General features: G+C 42.5%; 3 protein-coding genes across 3 annotated transcripts; all 3 read left to right on the forward strand.

Moving 5' to 3' along the window:
- The first annotated feature begins 2,017 nt into the window (after positions 1 to 2,017).
- On the forward strand, positions 2,018 to 3,972 carry LOC115190619 (NAD(P)(+)--arginine ADP-ribosyltransferase 1-like). The gene is made up of 2 exons (XM_029748799.1): positions 2,018 to 2,299; positions 2,737 to 3,972. Exons 1-2 carry the CDS (start codon positions 2,222 to 2,224, stop codon positions 3,517 to 3,519), a joined length of 861 nt encoding a protein of 286 aa, XP_029604659.1. The 5' UTR covers positions 2,018 to 2,221; the 3' UTR covers positions 3,520 to 3,972.
- Positions 3,973 to 5,642: 1,670 nt separating this feature from the next.
- LOC115191573 (erythroblast NAD(P)(+)--arginine ADP-ribosyltransferase-like) lies at positions 5,643 to 7,588 on the forward strand. Its single transcript, XM_029749364.1, has 3 exons — positions 5,643 to 5,711; positions 5,812 to 5,871; positions 6,525 to 7,588. The coding sequence occupies exons 1-3, from the start codon at positions 5,643 to 5,645 to the stop codon at positions 7,296 to 7,298; spliced, it is 903 nt and encodes a 300-aa protein (XP_029605224.1). The 3' UTR covers positions 7,299 to 7,588.
- Positions 7,589 to 10,763: 3,175 nt separating this feature from the next.
- LOC115190629 (ecto-ADP-ribosyltransferase 5-like) lies at positions 10,764 to 20,940 on the forward strand. The gene is made up of 2 exons (XM_029748809.1): positions 10,764 to 10,913; positions 19,882 to 20,940. Exons 1-2 carry the CDS (start codon positions 10,836 to 10,838, stop codon positions 20,635 to 20,637), a joined length of 834 nt encoding a protein of 277 aa, XP_029604669.1. The 5' UTR covers positions 10,764 to 10,835; the 3' UTR covers positions 20,638 to 20,940.
- Positions 20,941 to 25,260: the final 4,320 nt, after the last annotated feature.

Genomic DNA, 25,260 nt, shown 5'->3' on the forward strand with positions numbered 1-25,260 from the left:
GTGTGTGTGTGTGTGTGTGTGTGTGTGTGTGTGTGTACGTGCATTAGAATGTGACCTGTATTAATGTGTGAACACACATTCCTCTACAGATATAACTGTTGGATTAGGTGCTACTTACAGAGTGGCTGGACTCCACCATCAACTACACAGTCAGTGGCTGGACTCCACCATAGACTACACAGTCAGTGGCTGGACTCCACCATCAACTACACAGTCAGTGGCTGGACTCCACCATCAACTACACAGTCAGTGGCTGGACTCCACCATAGACTACACAGTCAGTGGCTGGACTCCACCATCAACTACACAGTCAGTGGCTGGACTCCACCATAGACTACACAGTCAGTGGCTGGACTCCACCATAGACTACACAGTCAGAAGCTGGACTCCACCATAGACTACACAGTCAGTGGCTGGACTCCACCATAAACTACACAGTCAGTGGCTGGACTCCACCATAGACTACACAGTTAGTGGCTGGACTCCACCATCAAGTACACAGTCAGTGGCTGGACTCCACCATAGACTACACAGTTAGTGGCTGGACTCCACCATCAAGTACACAGTCAGTGGCTGGACTCCACCATAGACTACACAGTTAGTGGCTGGACTCCACCATAAACTACACAGTCAGTGGCTGGACTCCACCATAGACTACACAGTTAGTGGCTGGACTCCACCATCAAGTACACAGTCAGTGGCTGGACTCCACCATCAACTCCACAGTCAGTGGCTGGACTCCACCATCAACTACACAGTCAGTGGCTGGACTCCACCATCAACTACACAGTCAGTGGCTGGACTCCACCATCAACTACACAGTCAGTGGCCTGTGAACTATCTTACCAAACACTAAGGCCACATCCCAATAGTCTCAATCTGCTTCCTTTCTTATCTCCTATCATTTGTAACCACCACAGATCTGAAAGACAACACCATTTGAACGTGATATGATGACAATCTCACATATCAGTCATAACAAAGGAAAGGTAACAACCATAACCAGCATTATTAGAATACTGGGATACTGTCTAAATCATACCCTGGCCACTGACAGGAGAGACCACTGAAAACCAAACACACGCTAATGTGTAAGAACCAATGCTGGAGTCGATAAGCAGGTACAGGGAGTTGAACATTTAATAAGTAACAGACATCAGACATCAAACAGGACAGCGACAGCGTCAGAACCGGGTATTTAAGACCAACAAACATTAACTCTGAAGTGGTGAAAAGACAGATATAGGGGAGGTAATATCACAGGTGATTGAGTCCAGGTGAGTCCAATAATCGCTCATGCACGTGACGGGGTGAAGGCAGGTGTGCGTGATGCTGAGGAGCCTTGCACCTTCGAGCACCAGGGAGGGGGAGCGGGTGCAGGCTTGATAAATGTACCCAGAGGCCTTTAGTGCAGTGTTTCTCCCAAAGGGGTGCACGGTTTGGTTTTTGCCCCAATGCTACACAGCTGTTTCAAATTATCAAAGCTTGATGATTAGTTGAATCAGCTGTGTAGAGCTAGGCCTAGGCCAAAAACCAAAACGTGCCCCCTTTAGGGTCCCCAAACCGAGATTGGGAAACCCTGCTTTAGTGTCTTGACCCGATGCATTCTGCACAGCAGCCAGAAGAGGGCAGTATTTCATTAAATCAGCTAAAGGAATGATTGACAGACAAAGCTTAGTCTAGGCCAGGGGTAAGCAACCCTGTTCCTGGAGTGCTGCAGGTATTGCAGGATTTTTTCCCAACTAGGGACCTAGTCAGTCGCACAACTGAATGCATTCAAACAAAATGTGTCTTCCACATTTAACCCAACCCTTCTGAATGAGAGAGGTGCAGGGTGCCTCCTTAATCGATGTCATCCGCACCCGGGGAGCTATGTGTGAACATGACTTACACCAACAACACCACTGCTGATACTGAGAAATGGTGTGTTTGTGTGTGTGTGTGTGTGTGTGTGTGTGTGTGTGTGTGTGTGTGTGTGTGTGTGTGTGTGTGTGTGTGTGTGTGTGTGTGTGTGTGTCTGAACTGTGGTGTTTGTGGTTTGAGGGGTACTTGTGCATTTATGTGCCTGTATTCAGTCAGAGAGGAGGGACTGTGAAATGACCAAAAGAGCACTGTTATAACAAGTCCCCCTGAAAGTTTAACATTTCAATGCTGATTCTGTATCTTAAAAGACAATTCATCTCCATTACATTTTGCCATTGGACCAGTACATTTTGATATCATGGCAAGACACAAGATCCTCACCTTTACTGTGCTGTATTTCATCCAGGCTTGGACTTTGGGTGTGGACTCCAAAATGGTAAGATACAACACTATTTTGGCTGCAATTAAGAAAGAAAGAATTTGAGATAGAAAGAAAGGAGAGAGAGAAATGTGTATTACATTTTTGTGTTAGATATATATTTGTTTATTTGTTCGATTTGTTAAAATATGGAAAAACTGAAGGGGTCTGAATACTTTCCGAATGCACTGTATATATAGTATTTTTTATAGTATTATAGCTACTACTTGTATTATTGTCACTGTTGTTTTCATAATTTGTGTGTCACTTTTCTGTGGCAACATTTACCTTGGGTTTCATTTCATTAAAGTATATTGAATTTAATTTAATGAATTTGAGAACGTGAGAGTGAGAGATAGAAAGAGAGAGAAAGACTATTTAAATAAAATTAAATATATAAAAAAATCCTTGCTTTTTCACTTTTGCCTGTTTTATTCCCTCCATATTTTCTGAAGGTTCATCTCCGTCAGCCTGGTCTCCATTCCCCCATACCCTTAGACATGGTTCCTAACTCTGTTGACGACAAGTACAAACGCTGCACTGAAAAAATGTACAAGAAGGTGCAGGAGGAGTATCTTCCAAATGAAAACTCCACTGTAGGGATCTTCAAACAAGCCTGGATGAAAGCAGAAAGATGTGCAAAAAATGTGACGCAACGATTCGAAAAGGACAAGTCCAAGTACAATTCTAAAGACAAACTTACACATGATCATATCAAGGCTATCTGTGCTTACACAGCAGAGAAACCTGACATATACTCAGTGTTCAACCAAGCAGTTCGGACCAATAGAACAGAGTACACAACCTCCTTCCACTTCCACTCCCTGCATTTCCTGCTGACTGACGCCATTCGCCTCCTGAAACTTAACCAACCGGGCTGTCACACCACATATCGAAGAACCAAAGTGGAGTTTGTCAGTAAAGTTAACAAAGTAATTAGATTTGGCTTCTTTGCCTCCAGTTCCCTCGACAAGGAAATTAGTAAAAACAAATTTGGAGACAAGTCTTGCTTTGAGATAAAGACATGTTTTGGCGCTGACCTGAAGTCCTTCCCCAAAATGGGGAATCATGAAAAGGAGGTGTTGATTCCACCGTATGAAGTGTTCAAAGTTACTGCTGTGCTGAAGAAAGAAAATGATAGAAACCTTTGGTGTGATGTTGTGTACAAACTAAAAAATATCAAAGCCCCCAGGAGTAACCTGAATTGCAAACTTTTTAAGAAAACAGTTATTCATTAAGAAAATCTCTTGATCTTGAGTCATTGATTTAAATGATCTTTAGGGACAAACATCCAGGCTTCTTATCCTCTTAAAGCTAAAAAATGTGTTTTCAGTGTCTAAAGATTTCATTGTAATAAGGTAAATTCATTGGTTGATGTTACATACAAACCTCATTCTGACTACCTGAAATAGTGATTATTAAGATGTTTGAACTAACCTGTGTATCAGACTCCATAGGAGACTTTAAAGAACTTCTATGCCTTCTGCAGCTTGTTTCAACATGAATAAAGAAAATCATTGAGCTTGACTACTGTATGTCTTGTCCTTTTAGTTTTCACTTTCACAGTACTACATTTAGACAGTCTGAAGTTATAACATTACATGGGCCACTGATTAAGATGTAATATAACATGACACAAGTTGAATTGTCCAATAAAGTGATACTGGAGACTACCGATTGGTGGGGGAATATTTACTGTACTGTCTTGCTTTGTGTAGCAGCATCACTCAATGGGTTACAACAATTACAACAAATGACTAAATACTACAACAAACTCTCCACCCTCCTGAACATTTTGTCTCCAATAAGAGGGAAATCAGAGAGGAAAATAAGAACTGGGTAGAGAAAGAGCAACGGAGAAAGAAGCCTACAAGCGGTACTTAGCATATCCGGTAATACACTTATTTCAACTTCACAAAAAACCCTACTCCGATTGGCCCACTGGTATCACCAGCTAATTCTCACAAGAGGTGGGGCCCCGCCCCTGCCGTCCTTGATTGGTTCCGAAGTTTTGACCTAGTGCTATTTTCCTTATTCCCTGAAAGTTTATTAATTTATTATTTGGTCGGTTGATTGATCGACAGATCGAACAGTCAAAGGATTGATTAGTGGTATATTGGCAATCAGTATTCCAGGCCTGAATCAGTCTCTGATTAGAGGAGAAGGATGATGAGCTTTAAGGAACTTTCTGTACTGTTACGCATTCACACAAACACTTTTTCTCAGTATCAGCAGTGTCTTTACAGTTATTAGTCATGTTCACACATGGCTCAGATGGAAAGAATTGTGAACAAACAATTCTCAGAAGCCTTGTGGTGTGAATCCTGCCTGTGTATGTGTGTGTGTGTGTGTGTGTGTGTGTGTGTGTGTGTGTGTGTGTGTGTGTGTGTGTGTGTGTGTGTGTGTGTGTGTGTGTGTGTTAGAATGTGACCTCTATTGATCTGTGTGAACACACATCCCTCTACAGATATGCCTGCTGGATTAGGTGCTACAGTATCTAGACAGTGGCTGGACTCCAGCATAAACTACACATTCATCAGCTATGTTCTCAAACAGTAAGGCCACGTCCAAATAGTCTCAATCTGCTCCCTTCCTTTCCTTGTCTCGTTTCCTTGTCTGTTTTCCTTTGTAAACACCACACCATATGACTGTAATATGATGGAACTCTATCAACCTACCATGTCTCTCACATCTCAGTCATGACAAAGGAATGGTAACAAACATAACCAGCAGTATTTGAATATTGGGACACTGTCTAAATCATACCCTGGACTCTGGTGAGAGAACCCTGAAAAACAAACAAACACTAATGTACCCAGAGGCCTTCAGGGCAGTGTTCCCCAAACTCGGTTGTCGGGACCCCAAGGAGTGCACTTTTTGGTTTTTGCAAGAACACGACACAGCTGTTTCAAATGATCAAACCTTGACGATTAGTTGAATAAACTGTATAGAGCTAGGGGAAAAACCCCAAATGTGCACCCTTTGGGACCCGTGGACCGAGTTTGGGGAATGCCACTTTAGTGTCTTGACATGGTGCATTCCTCACAGCAGCCAGAAGAGGGCAGGATTTAATTCAACCAGCAATAGGAATGATTGACAGACAAAGCTTAGTCTAGGCCAGGGGTAAGCAACCCTATTTCTTGAGTGCAGCAAGTACTGCAGGATTATGTCCCAACCTGGCACCATACTGTACAGTATATGTGTGAGTATGTGAAGGGAAAGGTAATACCTAGTCAGTTGCACAACTGAATGCATTCAACCAAAATGTGTATTCCACATTTAAACCAACCCTTCTGAATGAGAGAGGTGCAGGGGGCTACCTTAATCAACGTTATCGGCACCCGGGGAGCTATGTGTGAACATGACTAACATCAGCAACACCACTGCTGATACTGAGAAAAAGTGTGTGTACTGTGTTAAGGGGGTTGTGGTTTGAGGGGTACTTGTGCCTGTAGGTGTCTGTTCTCAGCAAGAGAGGAGGGACTGTGAAAATACCACAAGACCACTGGTATAACAAGGCTTCCTGAAAGCTGGACATTGCTGTGATGCATTTCATCCAGGATTGGACTTTGGGTGTGGACTCCAAGATGGTGTTCAACCTTCCCAAGTTCTCTCACGTCACCCCGCTCCTCCGCTCTCTCCACTGGCTTCCAGTTGAAGCTCGCATCCGCTACAAGACCATGGTGCTTGCCTACGGAGCTGTGAGGGGAACGGCACCTCCGTACCTTCAGGCTCTGATCAGGCCCTACACCCAAACAAGGGCACTGCGTTCATCCACCTCTGGCCTGCTCGCCTCCCTACCTCTGAGGAAGCACAGTTCCCGCTCAGCCCAATCAAAACTGTTCGCTGCTCTGGCACCCCAATGGTGGAACAAGCTCCCTCACGATGCCAGGACAGCGGAGTCAACCACCACCTTCCGGAGACACCTGAAACCCCACCTCTTTAAGGAATACCTGGGATAGGATAAAGTAATCCTTCTAACCACCCCCCCCCCCTTTAAAAGATTTAGATGCACTATTGTAAAGTGGTTGTTCTACTGGATATTATAGGTGAATGCACCAATTTGTAAGTCGCTCTGGATAAGAGCGTCTGCTAAATGACTTAAATGTAAATGTAATGGTAAGACACTACACTATTTAGACGGCACATGAGAACGAAAGAAAATAAATCAACAACGAGAGAGAGAGAGAGAATTGAAATTAAATTTAAAAAATGATATTTATTCCCTCCATATTGTCTGAAGGTTCATCTCCATCAGCCTGGTCTCCATTCCCCCATACCCTTAGACATGGTCCCTAACTCTGTTGACGACAAGTACAAACGCTGCACTGAAAAAATGTACAAGAAGGTGCAGGAGGAATACCTTCCAAATGAAAACCCCACCGAAGGGATCTTCAAACAAGCCTGGATGAAGGCAGAAGGATGTGCAACTATTGAGAAAGTGAAGAAACGATTCCAAAAGGACAAGTCCAACGACAATCCTGAAGAACTTACACATGATCATATTAAGGCTATCTGTGCTTACACAGCAGAGGAACCTGAGATATACTCAGTGTTCAACCAAGCAGTCCGGAGCAATAGAACAGAGTACACCACCTCCTTCCAGTTCCACTCCCTGCATTTCCTGCTGACTGATGCTCTCCGCCTCCTGAAAGAAAACCAACCAGGCTGTCACACCACATACCGGAGAACCAACATGTCAGTAAAAGTTAACAAAGTAATCAGATTCGGCTTCTTTGCCTCCAGCTCTCTCGACAAGGGAATTAGTAAAAGATTTGGAGACAAGTCTTGCTTTGAGATAACAACGTGTTTTGGCGCTGAGCTGAAGTCCTTCCCAGTGTTGGGGAATCATGAAAAGGAGGTGTTGATTCCACCGTATGAAGTGTTCAATGTTACTGCTGTGCTGAAGAAAGAAAATGATAGAAACCTTTGGTGTGATGTGTACAAACTAAAAAATATCAAAGCCCCCAGGAGTAACCTGAATTGCAAACTTTTTAAGAAAACAATTATTCATTAAGAAAATCTCTTGATCTTGAGTCATTGATTTAAATGATCTTTAGGGACAAACATCCAGGCTTCTTATCCTCTTAAAGCTAAAAAATGTGTTTTCAGTGTCTAAAGATTTCATTGTAATAAGGTAAATTCATTGGTTGATGTTACATACAAACCTCATTCTGACTACCTGAAATAGTGAATATTAAGATGTTTGTATTAACCTGTGTATCAGACTCCATAGGAGACTTTAAAACACTTATATGCCTTCTGCAGCTTGTTTCAACATGAATAAAGAAAATCATTGAGCTTGACTACAGTATGTCTTGTCCTTTTAGTTTTCACCTTCACAGTACTACATTTAGACAGTCTGAAGTTATAACATTACATGGGCCACTGATTAAGATGTAATATAACATGACACAAGTTGAATTGTCCAATAAAGTGATCCTGGAAACTATCGATTGGTGGGGGAATATTTACTGTAATTTCTTTATTTGTGGAGCAACAGCAAACAATGGGTTACAACAATTACAACAAAATACTAAATATTACAACATACTCCCCCCTGGACATTCTGTCTCCTATAAGGGGGAAATCAGAAAGGACAATAAGAATTGGGTAGAGGGAGGGAGAGCGAGAGAGACAGTGCAACAGAGAAAGAAGTCTACAAGCGGTACCTGGTTTATCCGGTAATACATTAACTTCAATTAAGTCAATTCTGGACGTCTCTTCACAAAGCGCCCCGCCCTGATTGGCCAAAAGTCATGTCACACATCACCAGCTGATTCTCATAGCAGGTGGGGCAACGCCCCTGCAATCCATGATTAGCTCCGAAGTTTATACTAGGGGCCTCAAGGTTTGCCATAGTGCCATTTTACTTATTCCCTAAAAGTTGATAAATTGATTGGTTGATTGGTCGATCGATTAGTCGATCAATCAGTTGATAGATTAAAGTGGTATATTGGCTATTAGAATTCCAGGCCTCAATCATCCCCTGATTAGAGGAGAAGGATGATGATGATGTTGAAGGGTCTTTCTGTACTGTTAGGCATTCACACACACACGCACCCACAGGCACTCCGCGTTGAGTCGTATGTATTTAGTATCAGCAGTGGTGTTGCTGTTGTTAGTCATGTTCACACATAGCTCAGTATTGAAGAAGTATGAACAAACAATTCTCAGAAGCCATGTGGTGTTTCCTGCCTGTGTGGGGGTGTGTGTATGCCTGCGTGCATTAGATTGTGACCTGTATTAATCTGTGTGAACACACATCCCTCTACAGATATAACTGTTGGATTATGTGCACCTATACAGTGACTGGACTCCACCATAAACTACACAGTCAGAAGCTGGACTCCACCATAAACTACAGTCAGTGGCTGGACGCCACAATCTACTACACAGTCAGTGGCCCAAACACTAAGGCCACATCCCAATAGTCTCAATCTGCTTCCTTCCTTTCCTTGTCCCCTTTCTTTATCTCATATCATTTGTAAAATATCACAGATCTGAAAGAACTCACCATACAATCACAATATGATGGAACTCTATCAACCTACCAGGCCTCTCACCTCAGTCATAACAAAGGAAAGGTAACAATCATAACCAGCATTATTAGAATATTGGGATACCGTCTAAATCGTACCCTGGACACTGGCTCGATAGACCACTGAAAACCAAACACACACTAACTTACCCAGAGGCCTTTAGTCTTGGCATGGTGCGTTCTGCACATCAGCCAGCAGAGGGCAGTATTTAACTCAACCAGCTAAAGGAATGATTGGCAGACCCCCTGAAAGTTGAACATTTGAATGCTGATTCTGTACCTTAAAAGACAATTAATCTCCGTTGAAAGTTTCCATTGGACCAATATATAATATATTTTCACATCACGGCAAAAAAAAAGTTCCTAACCTTTACTGTGATGTATTTTGTCCAGGCTTAGACTTTGGGTGTGGACTCCATGATGGTAAGATACTTCACTCTTTTGAGAGAGAGATCTACAAGCGGTACCTGTAAATTCTGGACGTCTCTTTACAAAGCGCCCCGCCCTGATTGGCCCACAGGCATGTCACCCATCACCAGCTGATTCTCATGTGGTGGGTGGTGGTGCCCCGCCCCTGCCGTCCTTGATTGGCTCCGAAGTTTATACTAGGGGCCTCAAGGTTTGACGTCGTGCTGTTTTCCTTATTCCCTGACAGTTTATTAATTGGTTGGTTGATTGATTGATCAACTGAGATGTGTGTAGTCACGCACGCACACACACACACACACACACACACACACACACACACACACACACACACACACACACACACACACACACACACACACACACACCTTCTCTCAGTATAAGCGGTGATGTTACTGGTGTTAGTCATGTTCACACATAGCTCAGTATTTCTAGAAGTGTGAACAAACAATTCTCAGAAGCCATGTCGTGTTTCCTGCCTGTGTGTGAGTTCAAATGTGACCTCTATTGATCTGTGCAAACTCACATCCCTCTACAGATATGTCTGCTGGATTAGGTGCTACAGTATCTAGACAGTGGCTGGACTCCGGCATAAACTTGAAAGATTCAGCAGCTATGTTCCCAAACACGAAGGCCATGTCCCAATAGTCTCAATCTTCTCCATTCCTTTCCTTTCCTTGTCTCATTTCCTTTGTAACCACCACAGAACTGAAATACCTCAACATATGAATGCAATATGATGGAACCCTGTCAACCTACCAGCCCTCTCACATCTCAGTCATAACAAAGGAATGTAAACCCAGTCAACCTACCAGGCCTCTCACATCGCAGTCATAACAAAGGAAAGGTAACAACCATAACCAGCATTATTAGAATATTGGGACACTATCTAAATCATACTCTGGACACTGGCAGGAGAGACCACTGAAAAGTAAGCACACACTAATGTACCCAGAGGCCTTCAGTCTTGATGCGATGCATTCTGGGCAGAAGAGGGCAGTATTTAACTCAACGGAATGATTGGCAGACAAAGCTTAGACTAGGCCAGGGGTAGAAAACCCTGTTCCCGGAGTGCCGCAGGTACTGCAGGATTTTGTACAAACTAGGCACCATACTGAATGTGTGTGAGTATGTGAAGGGAAATGGGATACCTAGTCAGTTGCACAACTGAATGCATTCAACCGAAATGTATCTTACACATTTAACCCAACCCTTCTGAATCAGAGATGTTCAGGGGGCTACCTTAATCGACGTCCTCGGCAGCCGGGGAGAATGGCAGATTTTTCCACCTTGCCAGCTATTGGATTCAAACCAGCAACTTTTCGATTACTGGACCAACGCTCTTAACCGCTTGGCTATGTGTGTCTGTGTGTGTGTGTGTGTGCGTGCACTGGTGTTTGTGGTTTGATGGGTACTTGTGCCTATTGTGCCTATTCCTAGCAAGAGAGGAGGGACTGTGAAAGTAACCTCAAGAACAGTGGTATGACAAGGCTCTCTGATAGCTGAACATTTGAATGCTGTTTCTGTATCTTAAAAGGCAACTCATCTCCATTACATTTTGCCATTGGACCAATATATGTTGACATCATGGCAAGACACAAGATCCTAACCTTTGCTGTGCTGTATTTCATCCAGGCTTGGACTTTGGGTGTAGACTCCAAAATGGTAAGATACAACACTATTTTGAGAGAGAGAGAGAGAAATATTTGCACGTAATATGACATTTGAAATGTCTTTATTCTTTTGGAATTTTTGTGAGTGTAATGTTTCCTTTCATTTTTATTGTTTATTCAACTTTTGTTTATCATCTACTTCACTTGCATTGGCAATGTTAACATATGTTTCCCATGCCAATAAAGCCCTTAAAGTGAAATTGAATTGAGAGAGCGGTATTAAAGTATTTTCTTTTTGAATTACATTTTTGTAATATATATGTATTTGTTTTTTTTTCTATTTGATATATATATATATATATATATATATATATATATATATATATATATATATATATATATACACTGCTCAAAAAAATAAAGGGAACACTTAAACAACACAATGTAACTCCAAGTCAATCACACTTCTGTGAAATCAAACTGTCCACTTAGGAAGCAACACTGATTGACAATAAATTTCGCATGCTGTTGTGCAAATGGAATAGACAACAGGTGGAAATTATAGGCAATTAGCAAGACACCCCCAATAAAGGAGTAGGACCGCAGGACCGCTACCTCCGCCTTTGTGCAAGGAGGAGCAGGAGAAGCACTGCCAGAGCCCTGCAAAATGACCTCCAGCAGGCCACAAATGTGCATGTGTCTGCTCAAACGGTCAGAAACAGACTCCATGAGGGTGTTATGAGGGCCCGACATCCACAGGTGGGGGTTGTGCTTACAGCCCAACACCGTGCAGGACGTTTGGCATTTGCCAGAGAACACCAAGATTGGCAAATTCGCCACTGGCGCCCTGTGATCTTCACAGATGAAAGCAGGTTCACACTGAGCACGTGACAGACGTGACAGAGTCTGGAGACGCCGTGGAGAACATTCTGCTGCCTGCAACATCCTCCAGCATAACCGGTTTGGCGGTGGGTCAGTCATGGTGTGGGGTGGCATTTCTTTGAGGGGCCGCACAGCCCTCCATGTGCTCGCCAGAGGTAGCCTGACTGCCATTAGGTACCGAGATGAGATCCTCAGACCCCTTGTGAGACCATATGCTGGTGCGGTTGGCCCTGGGTTCCTCCTAATGCAAGACAATGCTAGACCTCATGTGGCTGGAGTGTGTCAGCAGTTCCTGCAAGAGGAAGGCATTGATGCTATGGACTGGCCCGCCCATTCCCCAGACTTGAATCCAATTGAGCACATCTGGGACATCATGTCTCGCTCCATCCACCAACGCCACGTTGCACCACAGACTGTCCAGGATGCTTTAGTCCAGGTCTGGGAGGAGATCCCTCAGGAGACCATCCGCCACCTCATCAGGAGCATGCCCAGGCGTTGTAGGGAGATCATACAGGCACGTGGAGGCCACACACACTACTGAGCCTCATTTTCACTTGTTTTAAGGACATTACATCAAAGTTGGATCAGCCTGTAGTGTGGTTTTCCACTTTCATTTTGAGTGTGACTCCAAATCCAGACCTCCATGGGTTGATAAATTGGATTTCCATTGATTATTTTTGTGTGATTTTGTTGTCAGCACATTCAACTACGTAAAGAAAAAAGTATTTAATAAGATTATTTCTTTCATTCAGATCTAGCATGTGTTGTTTAAGTGTTCCCTTTATTTTTTTGAGCAGTATATATACAGTGGGGGGGGGGAGTATTTGATCCCCTGCTGATTTTGTACGTTTGCACACTTACAAAGAAATGATCAGTCTATAATTTTAATAGTAGGTTTATTTAACAGCAAAAAATCCAGAAAAACACATGTCAAAAATGTTATAAAATGATTTGCATTTTAATGAGGGAAATAAGTATTTGACCCCTCTGCAAAACATGACTTAGTACTTGGTGGCAAAACCCTTGTTGGCAATCACAGAGGTCAGACATTTCTTGTAGTTGGCCACCAGGTTTGCACACATCTCAGGAGGGATTTTGTCCCACTCCTCTTTGCAGATCTTCTCCAAGTCATTAAGGTTTCGAGGTTGGCGTTTGGCAACTCGAACCTTCAGCTCCCTCCACAGATTTTCTATGGGATTAAGGTCTGGAGACTGGCTAGGCCACTCCAGGACCTTAATGTGCTTCTTCTTGAGTACCTCCTTTGTTTCCTTGGCCGTGTGTTTTGGGTCATTGTCATGCTGGAATACCCATCCACGACCCATTTTCAATGCCCTGGCTGAGGGAAGGAGGTTCTCACCCAAGATTTGACGGTACATGGCCCCGTCCATCGTCCCTTTGATGCGGTGAAGTTGTCCTGTCCCCTTAGCAGAAAAACACCCCCAAAGCATAATGTTTCCACCTCCATGTTTGACGGTGGAGATGGTGTTCTTGGGGTCATAGGCAGCATTCCTCCTCCTCCAAACATGGCGAGTTGAGTTGACGTCAAAGAGCTCCATTTTGGTCTCATCTGACCACAACACTTTCACCCAGTTGTCCTCTGAGTCATTCAGATGTTCATTGGCAAACTTCAGACGGGCATGTATATGTATTCTTGAGCAGGGGGATATTGCGGGCGCTGCAGGATTTCAGTCCTTCACGGCGTAGTGTGTTACCAATTGTTTTCTTGGTGACTATGGTCCCAGCTGCCTTGATATCATTGACAAGATCCTCCCGTGTAGTTCTGGGCTGATTCCTCACCGTTCTCATGATCATTGCAACTCCACGAGGTGAGATCTTGCATGGAGCCCCAGGCTGAGGGAGATTGACAGTTCTTTTGTATTTCTTCCATTTGCGAATTATCGCACCAAATGTTGTCACCTTCTCACCAAGCTGCTTGGCGATGGTCTTGTAGCCCATTCCAGCCTTGTGTAGGTCTACAATCTTGTCCCTGACATCGTTGGAGAGCTCTTTGGTCTTGGCCATGGTGGAGAGTTTGGAATCTGATTGATTGATTGCTTCTGTGGACAGGTGTCTTTTATACAGGTAACAAGCTGTGGTTAGGAGCACTCCCTTTAAGAGTATGCTCCTAATCTCAGCTCGTTACCTGTATAAAAGACACCTGGGAGCCAGAAATCTTTCTGATTGAGAGGGGGTCAAACACTTATTTCCCTCATTAAAATGCAAAGATTGTTTTGTTATTATTCTGTCTCTCACTGTTCAAATAAACCTACCATTAAAATTATAGACTGATCCTTTCTTTGTCAGTGGGCAAACGCACATAATCAGCAGGGGATCAAATACTTTTTCCCCCCACTGTATATATATGTGTGTACAGTACCAGTCAAAAGTCTGGACACACCTACTCATTCAAGAGTTTCTTTATTGTTACTATTTTCTACATTATAGAATAATAGTGAAGACATCAAAACTATGAAATAACACATATGGAATCATGGAGTAACCAAAAACGAGTGTTAAGCAAATCAAAATGTTGTAACGGCTGTCTGAAGGAGTAGACCAAGGCGCAGCGTGTTGAGTGCTCATATTTAATTGTAATCGAGACACTTTGAACAAAACAAGAAAATGACAGCCAAACAGTTCTGTCAGGTATAACAAAACACTAAACAGAAATTAACCACCCACAAAACCCAAAGGAAAACAGGCTGCCTAAGTATGGCTCCCAATCAGAGACAACGATAGACAGCTGCCCCTGATTGAGAGCCATACCCGGCCGAAACAAAGAAATACAAAACCTAGAAAGGTGAACATAGAATGCCCACCCCAACTCAAGCCCTGACCAAACCAAAATAGAGACATAAAAAGAATCTCTAAGGTCAGGGCGTGACAAATGTATTGTATATTTTAAGTTCTTCAAATTAGCCACCCTTTGCCTTGATGACAGCTTTGCACACTCTTTGCTCTGCTTATAGTTGATCAGTCTGACATTGAATAAACAAGTCATAACTAAGGAGTTTCCTGGCTGGTTTTATTATTAAAAGAAATTGTAAATGAATGATAGCGTGAGACATGAGCTCCCCTAAAGTCAAATTTTGGGAGGGTCTCTAAATATTTATAATTTGACTGACAGCAAGATACGTCAATCTTACCGGAGAAAGCATTTAAATAAAACAGCGCCCCTCTGTCTCAGTGGACACTGAGTATACAAAACATTAAGAGCGCTTTCTATGACATATTGACCAGGTGAATCCAGGTGAAAGCTATGATCTCATATACTGTAGATGTCACATCAATCAGTGTAGATGAAGGGGAGGAGACAGGTTAACTTCTTATGGATGGGTGGCAGTATTGAGTAGCTTGGATGACTGACGTGCCCAGAGTAAACTGCCTGCTACTCTGGCCCAGAAGCTAAGATATGCATATTATTAGTAGATTTGGATAGAAAACACTCTGAAGTTTCTAAAACTGTTTGAATGATGTCTGTGAGTATAACAGAACTTATTTGGCAGGCAAAACCCCGAGGACAAACCATCCAGGAATTTTTTTTTTTAGGTCACTCTCTCGTCAATGGGATTTCATTGAGATTCTAGAATTCTAAGGCAGTGGCTTGCAGTTCCTATCGCTTCCACCGGATGTCAACAGTCTTTAGAAATTGGTTGATGTTTTTCCTTTGTGTAATGAAGAAGTAGCCCTGTTCAGAATGAGGCTCGAGGGAAGTGTACTTTTTGATAGAGGCCTCGACCTGAAAAGCACTCTCCACTTGTTTTCCTCCGGTATTGAACGCAGTTTATCCCGTCTTAAATTGTATCAATTATTTACGTTAAAAAAGACATAAAGTTGTATTAGGAAAGTTGTTTGAAGTGCTTGGACAAAGATTACAGGTAACGTATGAGAGATTTTGTAGTGATATTGTTAAAGTTGGAACCGGTGTTTTTCTGGATCAAACGCGCCAAATAACTGGACATTTTGGATATATAACGATGGAATTAATCGAACAAAAGGACCATTTGTGATGTTTATGGGTCATATTGGAGTGCCAACATAAGAAGCTCGTCAAAGGTAAGGCATGAATTATATGTTATTTCTGAGTTTTGTGTCGCGCCTGGCGGGATGAAATATGATTGTCAGTATTTGTTTGATGGGGTGCTATCCTCCGATTATAGCGTGGTTTGCTTTCGCCGTAAAGCCTTGTTGAAATCTGACACGGTGGCTAGAATAACGAGAAGTTCAGCTTTAATTTGGTGTATTGCACTTGTGAATGTATGAAAGTTAAATATTTGTAATAATTTTTGGGGAGTTGGGCGCTCTGCCATTTCACCGGATGTTGTCAAATCGATCGCGTTAACGGGATTTCAGCCATAAGAGGTTAAAGAAGGATTTTTAAGCCATGAGATTCTTTAAAGTGCCTCTTTGCGCTAGGTGGGACGCAAGCCAACATCTGGTGAAATTGCAGAGTGCGATATTCAAAATACTACATTTGTAATATTAAACATTCATGAACATACAAGTGTCCTACATAATTTAAAATCTTAACTTCTTGTTAATCCAGCAGCTTTGTCAGATTTCAAAAAGGCTTTATGGTGAAAGCATACCATACGATTATCTGAGGACAGCGCCCCGCGTACAAAAGCATTACAAACATTCCCCAAACAAGCAGAGGCGTCAGAAATAGCGATAAAATAAATCACTTGCCTTCGAATATCTTCCTCTGTTTGCAATCTCAAGGGTCTCAGCTACATCACAAATTGTTGTTTTGTTCAATAAAGTCCTTCTTTATATCCCAAAAAAGTCAGTATAATTGGTGCGCTTGATTCAGTAATCCACCGGTTTCCCTCGTTCAAAATGCATACAAATGAATCCCAAAAGATACCAATAAACTTCGTCCAAACAAGTCAAACAACGTTTCTAAACAATCCTCAGGTACCCTAATATGTAAATAAATGATCAAATTTAAGATGGAGAATAGTATGTTTTTTACCAGAGATAAATATCGAAGTGCGCACTCTCATTCACAAGCGCCACAAGACTACAGCCAAAATGGGAGCCACTTAGAAAAACTACAAATTCTAGCTAATTTAAAAAAAAAACAATCCTGAAACTCTTTCTACAGACTGTTGACTTCTAGTGGAAGCCCTAGGAACTGCAATCTTTTACTTTCCCATAGACAGTCATTATAATGAGTGGTGAGATCGGATTTTTGCCTGCCATATCAGTTCTGTTATACTCACAGACATTATTTTAACAGTTTTGGAAACTTCAGAGTGTTTTCTTTCCAAATATACCATTATATGCATATCCTAGCTTCTGGGCCTGAGTAACAGGCATTTTACTTTGGGCACGCCAGCTCGCCGAACTTCCGAATACTGCCCCCTAGCCTTAAGAAATTAAAGTAGCCACCATTTGTCTTGATGACAGCTTTGCACACTCTTGGCATTCTCTAAACCAACTTCATGAGGAATGCTTTTCCAACAGTCTTGAAGGAATTCTGACATAAACTGAGCACTTGTTGGCTGCTCATTGTCCCGTTGTAAAACAAACCAGATGGGATGGAGTATCGCTGCAGAATGCTGTGGTAGCCATGCAGGTTAAGTGTGCCTTGAATTCTAAATAAATCACAGACAGTGTCACCAGCAAAGCACCCCCACACCATCATACCTCCTCCTCCATGCTTAACGGTGGATACCACACATGCAGAGATCTTCCGTTCACCTACTCTGCGTCTCACAAAGACACGGTGGTTGCAACCAAACCAAAAATCTCAAATTTGGACTCATCAGACCAAAGGACAGATTTCCACCAGTCTAATGTCAATTGCTCGTGTTTCTTTGTCCAAGCAAGTCTCTTCTTATTATTGGTGTCCTTTAGTAGTGGTTTCTTTGCAGCAATTTGACCATGAAGGCCTGATTCATGCATTCTCCTCTGAACAGTTGATGTTGAGATGCATCTGAACTCAGCATTTATTTGAGCTGCAATTTCTGAGGCTGGTAACTCTAATGAACTTATCCTCTGCAGCAGGCAGCAGAAGTAACTCTGGGTATTCCTTTCCTGTTGCGGTCCTCATGAGAGCCAGTTTCATCATAGCACTTGATGGTTTTTGCGACTGCACTTGAAATTTTCCAGATTGACTCACCTTCATGTCTTAATAAAGCAATGATGGACTGTCATTTCCCTTTGCTTATTTGAGCTGTTCTTGACATAATATGGATTTGGTATTTTACCAAATAGGGCTATCTTCCGTATGCCACCCCTACGTTGTCACAACACAACTGATTGGCTCAAACACATTAAGAAGGAAAGAAATTCCACAAATTAACTTTTAACAGGGCACGCCTGTTAACCCTCTTGCTGTGTTCCGGTCGAATTGGACCGATTTACAAGTTCTCTCTGAAAAATGTAGTTAATTTAATCTGATTATCATAAGGTTCCATGACTTTGTCCGCACAGGTCATCTGAACACACAAAATACATTTTGATGATTTTCATTACATTTTGGGTGTTTCATTTAACTTTTACACACCTGTGATGTTCCCGGTCAAAAATTATCGGTCATTAGAAATGAATGGGTGCGACTACAATTAGTGTATAAAATAGAGTTCAGGGACATCCCCATTCATCAGATGGACACACTCCCTCTCCCAGACCCCCACATGCATGTGGGTTTGAACACACACAAACACACACACACACACACACACCTCACTCCCCTTCTTGGCTTCCACGGCAACCCCCATGGGAACCTTTCCCCAATAGAATCTATCCCCCACGGGAACCACACCTGTTGGCATTGTCACAAACAATCGCAACATTGTTTCAATAATATATAGAACTTTTGTCACAGCTCTGGTATATAAAGCTTTTTTGAGGCCTTGCTCACAATTCATTCTGTGGCAGCACAATGACCAAATGATATACTGTATGTGAGGCTCTTGATCATATCTTTGATCATGACACTGGTGAAGAGGAGAGAGTCCTTGTTAAACTTTGACAAAAAGTAGTCTGTGATAAATAGCACAACGTGTTTCATCTGAGTATTTGTTATAGTCAAAATAATCCATACATTATGCTTTTCCCCCTCAAAAACAAGTTGTATGAGCTCAGGTCAATGAGCCCTACAGGCCCTAAGTAGCAAATAGAAGTTCAAAACTTGTAATGTTCACAAGAACTTAAGATCTAACACAACATTAGGTGATAATATATGTATTATTATGGATGAATAATAAGCTATAATGGGCGGTCATTTTGGACCGGGAACACAGAATGAATTAACATGAAACGAACACAACAATGCATTCCTGTCACAAAAAGAGCCGTGTTGAATAGACCAAACTGCAGCGGGAATATGGATGCTCATATTTTAATTTTAAAAAAAGGAGTAAAGCATCCACTGGAAAAACAATACACACGACAGGAACAGTCTTGCAGGCATACAAAAACGCAGTGCAAGAACAACTACCCACAACCCCAAAGAAAAACACACACACCTATATAGGATTCCCAATCAAAGGCAACTCATCACACCTGCCTTCAATTGGAAGTCCCAAACACCAACACAAACATTCACACACACAAAACTGCCACGTCCTGACCCCAAAACTAATACAATAGCTCCATCTGCTGGTCAGGACGTGACAATTCCAGATGACTACCTCATGAAGCTGGTTGAGAGAATGCCCGAAAGAGTGTATAAAGCTGTCATCAAGGCAAAGGGTGGCAAGTTTGAAAAATCTCAAATCTAAAATATATTTTGTTTAACACTTTTTTAATCACTTTTTTGGTTACTACGTGATTCCATATGTGTTATTTCATAGTTTGGATGTCTTCACTACAATTCTACAATGTAGAAAATAGTACAAATAAAGAAAAAACCTTGAATGTGTACGTGTCCAAACTTTTAACTGGTATTGTGCATAGTATCATAGCTACTACTTTTATTGTTTTCACTGTTGTTTATAATTGTGTGTATCACTTTGCTTTGGCAACATTGACCTCGTTATTCATGCCATTAAAACGTATTACATTTGAATTAATGAAATTTAGAAAGAGAGCAGAGAGAATGATAATTTCAATTAATTTAACTATTTACAAAATATTCATCTGTTTTTACACTTATTGCCTGTTATTCCCCTCCATTTTCCTTGAAGGTTCATCTCCGTCAGACTGGTCTCAATTCTCGCATACCCTTAGACATGGTCTCTGACTCTGTTGACGACATGTATGAAGGCTGCAATAAAAAAATGGGCAGAAAGGTGAAGGAATATCTTCGAAATGAAATCAATACAGGAGGGATCTTCGAACAAGCCTGGGCAAACGCACAAAATTGTGCCTCAAAAAAGTACAGATCAGACAACAATAAAAAAGAGAAACTTAGTTACAATCACATCAAAGCTATCTGTGCTTACACAGGAGGTCAACCTAAGATATACCCAGCGTTCAACCAAGCTGTCCGGACCAATAAAACAGAGTACACAACCTCCTTCCAGTTCCACTCCCTGCATTTCCTGCTGACTGATGCCATTCGCATCCTGAAACTAAAACAAAAGAACTGTCACACCACATACCGGAGAACCAACATGGAGTTTGATGGTAAAGTTAACAAAGTAATCAGATTCGGCTTCTTTGCCTCCAGCTCTCTCGACAAGGAAATTAGTAAAATATTTGGAGACAAGTCTTGCTTTGAGATAACAACGTGTTTTGGCGCTGAGCTGAAGTCCTTCCCAGTGTTGGGGAATCATGAAAAGGAGGTGTTGATTCCACCGTATGAAGTGTTCAAAGTTACTGATGTGCTGAAGAAAGAAAATGATAGAAACCTTTGGTGTGATGTTGTGTACAAACTAAAGAGTATCAACACACTGAGTAAACTGAATTGCAAAATTTTTAACAAAACAACAATTCATTAAGAAAATCTGTGTTGATATTGAGTCATTGTCCCTAAAGCGGATTTAAAACTAACAGCTATGCTGCTTATCTTTCTTAAAGTAAATGAAGCCAAAAAATGTATTTTCAGTGTCTAAAGCTTTTGTTTTAACTTTAATTGGTTTATTGGTGGATGTTACATAAAAACCTAATCCTGACTGTCTGAAATAGTGAATATTAAGATTTTTGTATTAACCTGTGTATCAGACTCCATAGGAGACTTTAAAACACTTATATGCCTTCTGCAGCTTGTGGCAAAACGAATAAAGAAAATCATTGATCTTGACTACAGTATGTCTCATCCTTTTAGTTTTCACTTTCACTGTACTACATTTAGACAGTCTGAAGTTATAACATTACATGGGCCACTGATTAAGATGTAATATAACATGACACAAGTTGAATTGTCCAATAAAATGATACTGGAGACTACCGATTGGTGGGGGGGGGGGGGATATTTACTGTACTGTCTTGCTTTGTGCAGCAAAATTAAACAATAGATTACAACAAATGATAAGCCCCCCCCCCCCCTCCAAAAGAGGGAAATCAGAAAGGACAAGAAGAACTGGGTAGAGACCAACCGAGAAATACGTCAACAAGTGGTACCTGGCAATACACTTACTTCCATTAAGTGAATTCTGGACATCTCATCACATAGCGTCCCGCCCTGATTGACCCAAAGGCATGTCACCCATCACCAGCTGATTCTCATAGCAGGTGGGGCCCCGCCTCTGCCGTCCTTGATTGGCTTCGAATTTTACACTAGGGACCTCAAGGTTTGCCTTAGTGCTGTTTTCCTTATTCCCTGATAGTTGATTAATTGATTGGTTGATTGATCAAATGATTGATCAATCAATTGATTGATTAGTGGTGTATTGGCTATTGGTTCCTGAATAGAGGGGAAAGATGATGAGGTTTAAGGGTCTTTCGGTACTAATACGCACGCAAGCACGCTTGCACACACACACGCATACCCTTTCTCAGTATCAGCAGTGGTGTTTCTGTTGTTAGTCATGTTCACACACAGTTCAGTATGAAAGAAGTATGAACAAACAATTCTCAGAAGCCATGTGGTGTTTCCTGCCTGTGTGGGGGTGTGTGTGTGTGTGTGTGTCTGTTTTTGTGTGACAGGTACTCTATAGAAGTGTCATTTGTCAGAAGCACTGAGGAGAGGCTGTGACTGCCTTGTAGACAGATACAGCATCTTAAAGACACCTGAAGTTCATGCAAAGGTATGTTCTATTCCATACGTGTCTCTGAGACAGGGTTTACATTGCTTCCCACAGTGCAAACCTGTAAAAATGAGCACACTAACTCCAAGTGAAGAAGAGGAGAGTTTGTTTGTAGCCTTTTACACCAGAGGTGGACAACCCTCCTCCTGGATAACTACTGTTTTGTATCCTTTTACACCAAAAGTGGACAACCCTCCTCCTGGAGAACTACTGTTTTGTATCCTTTTACACCAGAGGCGGACAACCCTCCTCCTGGAGAACTACTGTTTTGTATCCTTTTACACCAGAGGTGGACAACCCTCCTCCTGGAGAACTACTGTTTTGTATCCTTTTACACCAGAGGTGGACAACCCTCCTCCTGGAGAACTACTGTTTTGTATCCTTTTACACCAGAGGCGGACAACCCTCCTCCTGGAGAACTACTGTTTTGTATCCTTTTACACCAGAGGTGGACAACCCTCCTCCTGGAGAACTACTGTTTTGTATCCTTTTACACCAGAGGTGGACAACCCTCCTCTGGAGAGCTACTGTGTATGCAGGCTTTTGTTCCAGCCCTGCTCTAACACATTTTAACCTAGAACCGAGCTCTGGGAGACAGCAGTAGTGAGAGTACGTGGTGCTGACACAGATCCTCTCCATTCCACCTGGTTGAAGCAGTTCAAGAGTGTGCAGAGACTTAGACGCCCAGCCCTGAGAGGGTGGAGAGGAGGATCTGATGGTCCACAGTGTCAAAGGCAATAGATAGATCTAGGAGGATGAGAACAGAGGAGAGAGAGTCAGCTTTGGCAGAGCGGAGAGCCTCCGTGACACAGAGAAGAGCAGTCTCAGTTGAGTGAACCATCTTAAAGCCTGACTGGTTAGGGTCAAGAAGATTATTCAGAGAAAGATAGTGAGAGAGTTGGTCAGAGACAGTACGCTCAAGTGTTTCGGGAATAAATATCATCGTTTTAGATGACAGAGGGGTCGAGTGTTGTTTTCCTGAGGAGGGGAGCGACTCTGGCCATTTTGAAGTCAGAGGGGATGCAGCCAGTGGTCAGGGATGAGTTGATGAGGGACGTGAGGAATGGGAGAAGGTCTCCTGATATGGGCTGGAGCGGGTAGGAGGGGATGGGGTCAGGTGGGCAGGTTGTCGGGCGGCCAGACCGCACTAGTCACATGATTTCATCTGGAGAGTAAGGGGAGAAATGAGTCAAGGCATAGGGTAGTTCTGTGTGAGTGGGGCCAGTGGACTCAATGGGCTGAGTGAATGAGGAGCGGATGTCGTTAACCTTCTTTTAAAAGTGGTTGACAAAGTCCTCCTCAGAGATGGAGGAGGGAGGGCGTGGAAAAGAGTTTCCTAGGTTTAGAGGCAGAAACTTCACATTTAGAGTGATAAAACGTGGCATCGGATAAAGAAGAGAAGGTAGAGAGGAGGGAGTGAAAGGATGATAGGTCCTCCGGAAGTGACGTTTCCTTCATTTTTGCTCAGCTGCCCGCAGCCCTGTTCTGTAAGCTCTCAAGGAGTCACTCAGTCACGGAGCAGGAGGGGAGGAAAAGGGACAGTGTAAATCATAGGATGCGGAAAGGGAGGAGTGTCGGGTCAAAGAGGCAGAATCAGGAGACATGCGGTAGAAGTATTTCGCAGAAGGGAGATATGATAGAGAGAGAGAGAGAGAGAGAGAGAGAGAGAGAGAGAGAGAGAGAGAGAGAGAGAGAGAGAGAGAGAGAGAGAGAGAGAGAGAGAGAGAGAGAGAGAGAGAGAGAGAGAGAGAGAGAGAGAGAGAGAGAGAGAGAGAGAGAGAGAGAGAGAGAGAGAGAGAGAGAGAGAGAGAATTGTGACGGCACATGACCATCTGGTTGGGGTTAGGCATGGAGGAAAGGGAGACAGAAAAGGAAAGAAAGTAGTGATCAGAGACCTGGAGGGGGTTACAGTGAGATTAGTAGGAGAACAGACTCTAGTAAAGGGGAGGTCAAGTGTATTGCCTGCCTTGTGAGTGGGACTGGGAAAGGGTGGGGTCAAGTGTATTGCCTGCCTTGTGAGTGGGACTGGGAAAGGGTGGGGTCAAGGGTATTGCCTGCCTTGTGAGTGGTCAAAAGAGGGGAAAGAAAGAGTTAAGTAGAAATGAATGGACCTCATAGGGCAGAATTAACACCTCCTTCTCCTTTTCTTCCATCCCTGGGTAGGACTTGAGCCAAAACATGTCTTTATCTCAAAGAGCTGGAGGAAAATAAGCCAAAATGGATTTCCTTGTTCACTTCACCTGCAAACTCCATGTTGGTTCTTCTGTATGTGGTGTAACAATCCTGTTGATCTGGGTTTTGTTTCAGGAGGAGAATAGCTTCAGCCAGCAGGAAATGCAGGGAGTGGAACTTGACGGAGGACTTGTAGACTTTCCTATTGGTCCGGACTGCTTTGTTAAAATCTTTGTATATTTCGGGCTGACTTGAACTGTAAGCATAGATAGCCTGGATATACTCCAGTTTAAAGGAGAAGTTAACTTTTTTACAACCAAATCTCTATTTTTGATGGCATACTATAAAAGGATACAGACATTTTTTTTTTACTTATCCCAACCAGCGAATCACATCCTCATCCTCGTTGTGCAGTAACAAAACATGCTCCAAAAACACCCAAATACGTCATTTTAGAAACTGAAACGCTCTCAGTTTCATGATGCATGTCTTTAGATTTCCTACACATGAAATTGTGTCATTCTGAACTTCATCAGCAAATGTTATATTCCATTTGGTGCGACTCGAGCTGTTTCACTTATCCATTCTCTGTGTAGCCTGCTGCTAGAATGGACAGAGAGGTATTGCTTGAATGAATATAACTTTGCCATCCCTATGGTAACACCAAAGGTCAACAGGAAGACTGTCCACACTGCATTCTTTGCCATCTTCATTCAAACCAACTACAGACGTAAAGGGGGAAAAGATCAAACAGAAACATTATGGCATTATTGATGGTTTTGTTAAGTGATTGATAAGACTGAACTAGAGCCATGATAATTCAATAATCAATAAAGTGTTGCACCTGTAACCAATAGCCTAACAAATGAACAACTCTTACAAATAAAGTACAGACTTAACTTTTGATTGGCTTTAAGACATTCTCTATATCAAATTTCAGCCAGACCGCCCAGCCAACCCGAGCCGCCTACACGCCTGACCCCCACCAGTCTAGTCAATAACTCAACTCCCCAACACAGTTTCCTTCCCATATTTGTTTTTTGTCTCAAGGGAAAGGTTTCGAAATCAAAAGTTCAATGAAAACACACATACACACCTACACATTAACACACAGAAACAGTACAACCTCCCTATAATTCATATCATAGGCCTAATAGTACTGTAGATCTCTTTTTACTTGCACACAATATAGCTGGGTCACCC

Source organism: Salmo trutta, chromosome 4 (assembly GCF_901001165.1).
Source record: "Salmo trutta chromosome 4, fSalTru1.1, whole genome shotgun sequence".
Taxonomy (NCBI): Eukaryota; Metazoa; Chordata; class Actinopteri; order Salmoniformes; family Salmonidae; genus Salmo; species Salmo trutta.